Genomic DNA, 9,922 nt, shown 5'->3' on the forward strand with positions numbered 1-9,922 from the left:
TATATATCTTCTTTGAAAGCATTTGCTCCTACAAATACCAGTAGATTTCAGCCCCTCGAGTTTTTTGTTAAAAAAACAAAAAGAGTACTTTCAAAAATAATATAAATACACAGGAGGAATTTTCAAAAGTTAATATTTAAATTCTCAGTGTTCATCTGTACTTAAAAACATTAAAGCAGACTGGGAAAGTGTCTGTTGTGACAATGCACAAGAGAAGCAATGTCAGGTTAGGAAAGTTTATGTGTAAATCCTATATTTGTAAACACGAATGACCATACCTAGTGATCTGAATGAAAACCAAGAATTTGTTTAAAGCCATCTTTCTTAAAATGCTTAAGTTTTTCATTCTATTTTTTTAAGTCTCAAAATTCTAGTACCAACTGTCTCTCTAACCTTCTATTTGCCAAATATGTAGAATAACTTGAAATTTTAAATTATCAGTCACAAAAAAAAAACATCATGCACAAGAGGAGGGATCTTGAGGTCTACCAGATGACCAATGAACTCTGACCTTTACCCCAGTCAACCATTATCCCTGTGTAACATGGAGGAGAAGGCTAAACCATACCTGCAGGGGATGGAGTGGTAATTACAGATTCTGCTTCTGGCCCTTCACCAACTTCATTTACTGCTGCAATAGAAAACCTATTCCAAAAACAATTTGGAGAGATGTGTTTCACATGGCATGTTGTGAACATGAGATAAATATAGGAGCCACAGAGCGTCTATTTAAAGATGTGCATAGATCTAGTTACTCGGTGTCACCGCTCAGCCCTGGGATGCCATCAATCACATCCCTGTTTTCATTCCCCACAGAACAGTTCAGGGTCACTGAGGTCAAAAGCTCAACTCTGCTATCTGCATGACCATTTCACCCCCTACTTGAAGAACTCTTCGTTAAGGCCAGTGACGCTAGCCATAATAAAATAATCCTCAGTGGTTAATAAAAAATACCACTAACAGAATTTTACCTTCTTCGTTTTTTTATGTTTTATGAAATAAATCACAGCTACGGTATTTATGTTATTATTGTCTCATACTTATAAGGGCCATTTAATATATTGAAAACTTTCTTGCTTAGAATGGTGTAATTATAATACGCATGCAAAGTTGAGAAAAATTACAACTTCAACATGACGGAAGAGAGTCAGTGGTGTGTCTCTGAATACACTTAATTGATTTTTAGGCAGATTTCTTAACTAATCATCCTGCCTGCATTAATAAAGGTGTCATCTCTACCTGTGCTGCTTAGCGCTTACCTGTAGGTGGTGTTCGGAAGAGTGGAATAAAACTGGAAACTGGTTCTCTGGGTCCCTGAATCTAACTTTTGATTTTTACTGATCAGCCTTAAATTATAACCCAAAATAGGTCCACCTGGGAAGTGGGGCGGAGCCCAGCTGACTTCCACGGTGTCAGGGCTTGAGCTTTCAATTTTCATGACGAAGGGTGCAGTTTCCGGAACTGGAGAGATAAAAATGGCATGGGTGAGCGTCAAAAGGGCACATTTCTGTACTCTTGGAATAGAATAATAGGGAAAAAACGTTTTGATTAATGCTGAAAGCATGGCAGAAGAACGGTAGTTAGAAATGCTGAGCTGCAATTCTTCCTCTCTAAATCATACCAGCTAAGTCTTGAGCCCTACCGAGAACCTTGCATCTTAGCTTCCTCCTTTTTAACTTAGAAAATAACACTGGATACGGGAGACTCAAACCAGACCTATAATCTAGACAAAAAGCTGAAAAAAAAAACCAAGCAAACAAACAAAATATCCTCTGGAGACCTATGGAATGGTGGGGGTGGAAAGGAAGCACATTAGAAGACTAGAGTCTGCACAAAAGACAGTGAATGATTAACACGAGCTCACACGGCAGGCCCAGGGGCTCTTTACTCCCTCAGCTATGGCCTGACTGGTTCCAGATGATGGTGTGGCTTTGGATAAATAGGAACTAGAATGATCTACTTCGCTTGCATTACTATCTTCTCTGACAAATCAGATGACACCTCCTTCACAGCCCTCAGAAGTCCCGGCTGACAATCACAGGATGAGGGAAGCACAAATTATGTGATTATTTATTTATTTATTTACTCACAGCCTCTAGAAGAAAAATGAGGTGGCAGCCCAGCTTCCATACATGTCTCCACCTACTTGTCATACCTTAGTCTCATGAAATACTCTTGTTTCTACTCTTTGCACAGAACGGTGTCTTTTGACATCTTTACTCTTGAATAGACCCCCGCCCTCTTCCTTCTGAACACTTTTGGCAAATGTTCTGCTCACTACTGGTGGATTAGAGGTAGAAGAAGTAAGACAGTTCAGCCCTCAGACTGGGTTATCTTTAGAAGGCCTTTTCATGGGTCTGTTGCCTGCCTCAGGTACAATCCCTCCCAAACTCTCAGACTATCATTAAGGAGCACAAATATCTCTGTGTTTCTCCTTGCCTCTGTGGACTCAGTCGCCCGTGTGAAGAGCAAATGAATTAGAATCAGGATGCCAACAGCAACACATTAGGGTCGACACTCAGTGTAATCTGTTCCACTTCAAGCAAGTTAAAAGTCACCTACACTGCAAGATATGATCATTATCCAAATATCACACACACACACACACACACACACACACACACTCATTCCTCTTTAGAAAAATAATACATTGCCTTATAAACACTCCTTTTGGTTGGGGTGTGTCTAACTTTGGAATAGCCCCAGGAAAAAGACTCTAATATCAACTAAAATCATATAACTCTTATGGCCAAAAAGAATATGACCATAAGGCAATGGGCATGAACGTAAGTATATGAGCAGTGCTGTGGCCAGAAATGTGCAGGAGAATCTGACAAACAAGATGCTGTCTGTGCAAAGGACAACAGAACAGAGACTACAGAATCCTTGAGCTTCCTCATCAGCAGAAAGTCCAAAGGATTGGCAAGAATAATTTCTCTTTTTTATTATTTTGATCTGACTAGCCGTGGGTCATGTGTTTCTCTGGTCCCAGGAAACAGGTCAGTGTCGGAAGGATATGAAGCACGGCTGGGGCAAAGAGGTCTGTGTGTTGTATTTCAGTCTGGACCTTCTGAAGCGTAGCCCTGGACCAGTGTGTCTGACCTTGGATTCTAAGAGGAAACGGTCAGAGAATAATCAGGAGAAATGGTCACACAATCTCTGAGACCTAATTATCAAAAAAAAGGACACTCATCAAGGAAGGAGAGATGCCCCCAACCAATTTCATCAGTTCACCAGCTCTCCTTAGACCCAAAACCAAGTTCAACCCAAGAACAAGGCTGTATCTGCATGACAGGAACATGCAATCCATCTGACCTGGGGCAAGTCTCCCCAAGTTGCCTCAGTTAAATCTGGGAATGATGGCTCGAGACAACTCTCCCTGAATGTGCCCCGCATTTTATAGCCACCCTGAGAGCGCCCTGCACCTGACACCCTCCCTGGGTATGACCAGCATCTGACACCCTCCCTGGGTGTGCCCAGCATCTGACACCCTCCCCGAGTGTGCCCCCACAATTGATACTCTTCCCAGGTTTGCCCCTCATCTGATACCCACCCTGAGCATGCCGTTTTTTAAACCCATCTTTGCTGAAATATTCAAGTATTAAAAGACTCTCCTAGCTGCTCTCTATCTATAGGCTTCCAATCCCTCATTACTTCCATACACTCTATTTCTCTTTTTAAAGACTGCAATGACTCCTCTGCTTCAGAAGCTTCTATAACCCTAGCTGCTTTTTCAAAAAGTCTGAGTGCTGTAACGTGGCATTCAAAATCCTTGGCACTCAGGACCTGGTCTAATCCTCCTGCTTTCTCTCCCTGTGCCATGTGCTTCCCGTGACAAAGTGCTCTCATCCCCTTCCCTGCTTAGAACGTACTCTCTGACTCTGTTCGTGCAGATACCGGGTCTGTCCTTTCCTTCCTCATCTTGTATCCAAGTCAAAGAAAGAAAGGAAGGGAAGGAGGAAGGGAGGGAGGGAGGGAAGGAAGGAAAGAAGGAAAGAAGGAAAGAAGGAAGGAAGGAAAAGAGAGAGAGAAAGAAGGAAAGAAAACTTCCTCCGGAGAAATACCTGTGGCATGTCTAGAGATATTATCTTCCTGCTCTGACCTCCCATAAGTATGTGTCCGTGCCTCTGATTAAAATAATCTAGTAAAGTTTAGATTGTCTGATCCTACGTGACTGGGCCTCTGCATACCTGCCATATCTAATCTCCTTTTCATTGAGCTCAGTGCCTTTCAACCTCATCAGCCACTTCTCAAACACACTCAGCTAACTGTTGCTATTGATCTTTGCCTCCACTCTTCCTTCTGCCTGGAAAACTCATTCCTCAATATTTGCATAAATTCTTCTCTTACGTCATTCAGTGCCTTTTCAGAGAGTCCTTTCCTGATCACCCAGACATCCAAAAATGGGTCCCACCCTCAGGCATTCCTTACGGCCTATGTTTCTTTTTCATGTTTGCATTTACTCCTCTGTACACCTGCCCTGCTTTCTTGTGCCATGTCTCTCTGACTCTTCCTTTCTCTACAGAATGATGGGGGCCTGTGCCTTAGCAGCGGCCATATCACCGCAGTGCTCAGTTAGACAGAGGTAATAATTCTAACCCTGAAAGAAACAGTGTGATCTCCCTATCTTTCCCTGGCTAACAAACTTAATAAGAGGCAGCAAGATCTGTTGTGGAATATTCCTTTACGCTGTATGAAGGTATGTCACTGTGATTGGTTTAATAAAGAGCTGAGTAGCCAAAAGCTAGGCAGAAAGAGGTTAGGTTGGGCTTCTGGGGACAGAGAGGTCTCTGAGGAGGGAGAGAAAGGAGGGTCTCCAGTCAGACACAGAAAAAGCAGGACATGAAGGAGAAGAAGTAAAAGCCACGAGTCATGGGGCAACATACAGACTGACAGAAATAGGCTGTTTTAAGTTATAAAAGTTAGTTAGAAACAAGCCTAAAGTAAGGCCAAGTTTTCATAATTAAGAAGTCTATGTGTCATTACTAAGGAGCCATCAGTACCAAGGAAGACTTACTATGGATGTCTGTTCTGCAAATTCAAGCTTTTCTTTAAGTGGGTTGATGGCTCAATTCTAGCACATGGTAGGAAAGTGCAAGTGAATCTCTGTGAGATCAAGGCCAACCTCATCTACTTTGAAAGGTCCACAAAAGTGCTAGCCAACCCTGTCTCATAAAAAGAAACAAACAAAAGATCTCTTTAAAAGTTCTAAATCTTTCTAAAATATCCAGTGTCTCCTAACTATGGTTCCTTGGGGGAAAATAGTAAACATTTTCTTACACCAAGAAGGAAGAGCACAGCCACAATCAAATCAGAGCCAAACCAAAATTCAACACCATGGAAGAAGCGCTTGGTGTCTGGTTCTCACTCACAGTGCTCCAGGCTCAAAGGAACCTGCATCCCTTCTCCACCTCTGCCCTCTGACTACACATAGCTCGTCTTCTAATCTCGGGTATGCTCTACTCTACAGACGCTGTTATCCTCGATGGTCTCCCCCATGATACTGGCCTTCTCACAATATAAAGTCTCTGCAGCAACCGGGCTGAACTTTCACTAACATCCTGGGCTCTCTTCAGGGACTCTGCTCTTGCCATGTGAAGCCAAGCTTCAACTTCTCTCCTGGACCCCTTTCAACCTATATTTCTACTACAACTAAGGTTTGACTGTCCCTAAAGGCGTCTCCTGGTCTTACAAAGCACCAAGCATCGGCTGTTCTTCATGACCCTCATCCTGTCATCACCCCGGATATTCTTACACATGTCCAAGTTCAGTTGCCAGAAGGAGGTACAACCTTGGTTGCCTCTGTTCCACTGCGTCTTTGTGTGACCCTGAAGAAACACTACCCAGAAGATTTCACCTCAGCAATGATGATCTCTTCTTAACCACCACGAACATTTGAGACCAGGGGACCAGAATCAAAGGCCCCAGAAACAGAGGTTTCACTTTAGTCTCCTGTTCATCACAACCAACTCTTCAGCTCCAGCTGACCAGAGCCACAAATTCTTAATTCAGAATATCACATAAATAGCTCTAATAGTCTTTGCTTCCCTCTGAAATTTCACAAGCCAGGTCTTCTTTGTCTGTATCGCTCTCAACGTCCTTATCTTCCAAGCTCCCACGAAACAGCTCACTGAGCTCTGAAAACTCAATAGCTTCCCTAGACCGAAGTTCTAACTCCTTCCACCATCTTTCCGAAAACAACAATAGCTTCCCTAGACCTGTCTTTAGGCAACAACATGGCAACAGTCAAGTCTCTAGTACCAGTTTCCGTCTTAGTTGGGGTTTAAATTGATGTGATAAAGACAATGACAAAAAAGCATCTGGGGAAGAACGGCTTTATTCTGGCTTCTAATCACAGTCTGCCACGAAGGAGTCAGGGCAGGGACCAGAGGCTGAAAGGCATAAAAACTAAAGCATGGACCATGAAGGAACGCTGCATACTGGCTCGTTCCCCTTGACTTGCTCAACCTGCTTTCTTACACAACCCAGGAACAACCTGCCCCGGATGGCCTCTCCCACAGTAGGCTGGGCCCTCCCCCATCAATCATTAATCAAGAAAATGCTTGAAAAGAAAAGGCCAAACTAATGTAACCAATTCTTCGGTTGAGGTTCCCTCTTCCTAATGACTCTAGCTTGTGTCCCGTTAACAATAACTACCCAGAAACCCTTATTTATGTGTTTAGTAGTGGCCATGTTTCCCCTCTACCAATGTAGGTTTGACAAGAGTAGAGGTCATAGTTCTGATCAATGAGGAATTCTGAACATTACCTGGCACACAGTTAAGGACTCAAAGGCTAAACGGAATACCAAGGGAATCAATTTCTTTCGTTGCTTAAAACAAAAACAAATTAAACAAAAACTTCAAAATAATGTTCTTGCTCTCTCCTCCAGCCCGGCAAGATACCCAAGGGAAAGAAGGCCAAGGGGAAGAAGGTAGCCCCAGTCCCCGCCGTTGTGAAGAAGCAGGAGGCGAAGAAGGTGGTGAATCCTTTGTTTGAGAAGAGGCCTAAGAACTTCGGCATTGGGCAGGACATCCAGCCCAAGAGAGATCTCACGCGCTTCGTCAAATGGCCCTGCTACATTAGGCTGCAGCTGCAGAGGGCCATCCTCTACAAGCGGCTCAAAGTTCCTCCTGCCATTAACCAGTTCACCCAGGCCCTGGACCGGNTGGCCTCTCCCACAGTAGGCTGGGCCCTCCCCCATCAATCATTAATCAAGAAAATGCTTGAAAAGAAAAGGCCAAACTAATGTAACCAATTCTTCAGTTGAGGTTCCCTCTTCCTAATGACTCTAGCTTGTGTCCCGTTAACAATAACAATAACTACCCAGAAAGCCCACGACGTAGACCCCATTGAGCTGGTGGTCTTCCTGCCTGCTCTGTGTCGGAAGATGGGGGTCCCCTACTGCATCATCAAAGGAAAGGCCAGGCTGGGGCGGCTGGTCCACAGGAAGACGTGCACCACTGTTGCCTTAACACAGGTTAACTCGAAAGACAAGGGTGCTCTGGCCAAGCTGGTGGAAGCTATTAGGACCAATTACAACGACAGATATGACGAGATCTGCCGCCACTGGGGAGGCAACGTCCTGGGTCCTAAATCTGTGGCTCGAATTGCCAAGCTGGAAAAGGCAAAGGCCAAAAACTCGCCACTAAACTGGGTTAAATGTACTGCTGAGTTTTCTGTACATAAATATAATTACAAAACTTTCAAAAAAAATAATGTTCTTACTTCACAAGTGGCATGTGTATGCCTACCTCCATAAGGATGAGTCCTGTAACTGGGACTTGGTGGGGAATAAAGATGCAGCTGGGCTGTGAAGATCCAAACCACTCGAAAAATATATTCAGTGAACGGATGCAGGGGCTCCACCACATATGAGAGCTTGGGCACAGTCTAGATCCAGGAGAGAGCAAAAGTCAGCATGCATCCAAACACATGGCCCACTGAGACACAGAGTTCAGATTAATTTGGGTGTGCCTTTGGAGTAGGGGCTGCCCAGATCCTGCTGCGTGGGCAACAGCCCAGGAGCCAAGCTTCCAGACACCAGTCTGCATTAGTCACAGCATTTGCTCCTTCAGGGAAAGCTAAGCATTCGGTGACTCAGCACTTAGCTCAAGGAATTACTTGAATTTTCCCATGTTACTACACTTGGTACATTAGGCTAGCTTTTTTTCTGAACGTGCTCACACTTTCCCGAAAGGGGCCATCCTGAAAGCCTCCTATGACCCACTCTTCTAAATTAGAGACCCCTTCAAGAATCTCCTTCCTGCCCTTCACCCTAAATCATTTTACAGGTTGGTATGGATAAAAAGCAGAAATGGTTCTATGATGCCATGCTGACGGAATTATATATGTGACATGTATACTTTTTCTTCTTAAAGGGTTTCCAGAGTAGCAGAGATTAGGTTCAGTTAATCCAGCCACTGTGCTCAACCGTTGCTAGAATGCATTAAGGTCAACAAGTCATTTTCTCTATCCACACGAGAGATTCCTTAAACCCCCAGTAGAAGCTTGAAATATCAGATAGTACCAAACCCTATATATAAACACCACAATGCCAGTCCTGTGACAGTCAGCTCAGTAACCTTACTAGAGGCTGTCTGACAGATGACTGGTATATACGGTGCAGAAACCTGAACCTAAGTGTGACTGACTTTCCAATGAGCCAGCGTGAGATGACCTGGTAGTTCATCGTGCTCCTCAGAATCTGGGATTTAAAACTTCCACTTCATTTCAGTGGTGGTGGTGGCATCGGTGAGTTTGGCTTGGTTTGGTTTTCAGGCAGGGTTTATTTCGTAGTTCATGCTAGCCTGGAATTTCCCACATAGCCCACACTGGCCTCAAACTCACAATACTCACACCTCAGCCCACCAAGTAGTGAGATGACAGCCCCGTGCCACCACACCTGGCTTCAATCTTTATTTCAAATACTTTTCCATTTAAAAATTGTAAATAGTATCTGAGCACGGACGACTGACTAAAGCTTTGGAAACTGAAACCACAGGGAAGGATATCTTAGAGCTTTGAATAATTTGGGGGACAAAATGTCTTTGTTTAGATAAGGAAATAGCTTTGCATACCTCTGTGTATGTCCAGCTTCCTGGAAGCTGGTCATATTTCCACTGGATGATGTATTTTACTCCAGAGATGTTGGCAGGGTCCCATCGTAATGTCACGCTGTGCGTGCCAATGGAAGACGCAAAGGGTGCTGTCGGGAGGTCTATCCTTTCTGGAAGGAAACAACATGTCAATCACTAGTCACTCCGTGGATGGAAGTGGCTGTTTTATCTAGGCCTCTCCTGCTAAATAACACATCTGAGTATAAATTACATTCAAAGCAGTCTGTCTTTTCTCTCACAGGAAGGCAACATGGTGTTCTGAGACTGACCAGTCTTTTCTTACGGCCCCATTTTCTTACAGGCAAAGGGAGGAGAAGCCAAAACCTTGCCTGTGGTATAGTAGAAGCATCCAGGGCATGGTACCCCAAGGCATTTTCAATGCTATCACTGCAGATCCTGACAATATGCCTTCTTTAACAGCGGGGTGTGTTACAGAGTAAAGCCGGCTTTGTGCGATGCTGGGGACCAAACCCAAGGCTTCATGTAAACTACATCCTCAGTCCCAGCAAACTATTCTCATATGCACCAAGCTATTGCTTTTACCCCAAAGACTACATGCTCCCCGGTCTTGGCTTCTCAAAACTGGAATCACTGTGGTATACACTTAGTAGGAACTTCATGAGTCTTCGCTAGATTTCTGCAAGGTATATGCTACTAAAATGACATAATCTTATTTTAGTCTTTTTATTTTCCTAAACTCATGATGTATTTAAGACTTCAATTTTCATTTATTGAAAAAGCACTGTACTGCCGGGCGATGGTGGCGCACGCCTTTAATCCCAGCACTCGGGAGGCAGAGGCAGG

At 44.0% G+C, this 9,922-nt stretch overlaps 1 protein-coding gene across 1 annotated transcript in view; it reads right to left on the reverse strand.

Annotated features, from left to right (window-relative positions):
• Ros1 (ROS proto-oncogene 1, receptor tyrosine kinase) overlaps positions 1-9,922 on the reverse strand; it is a 124,628-nt gene that overhangs the window by 90,186 nt on the left and 24,520 nt on the right. The window contains exons 6-9 of the mRNA XM_050138197.1: positions 9,080-9,228; positions 7,754-7,892; positions 1,260-1,461; positions 569-645 (exon numbers count right to left, since the gene is read on the reverse strand). Of these exons, the coding sequence (XP_049994154.1) occupies positions 569-645; positions 1,260-1,461; positions 7,754-7,892; positions 9,080-9,228 (567 nt within the window). The remainder of the gene's footprint in view (positions 1-568; positions 646-1,259; positions 1,462-7,753; positions 7,893-9,079; positions 9,229-9,922) is intronic.

This window comes from Alexandromys fortis, unplaced genomic scaffold (genome assembly GCF_014885135.2).
Source record: "Alexandromys fortis isolate MF-2015 unplaced genomic scaffold, M_Fortis_MF-2015_v1.1 scaffold_14, whole genome shotgun sequence".
Taxonomy (NCBI): Eukaryota; Metazoa; Chordata; class Mammalia; order Rodentia; family Cricetidae; genus Alexandromys; species Alexandromys fortis.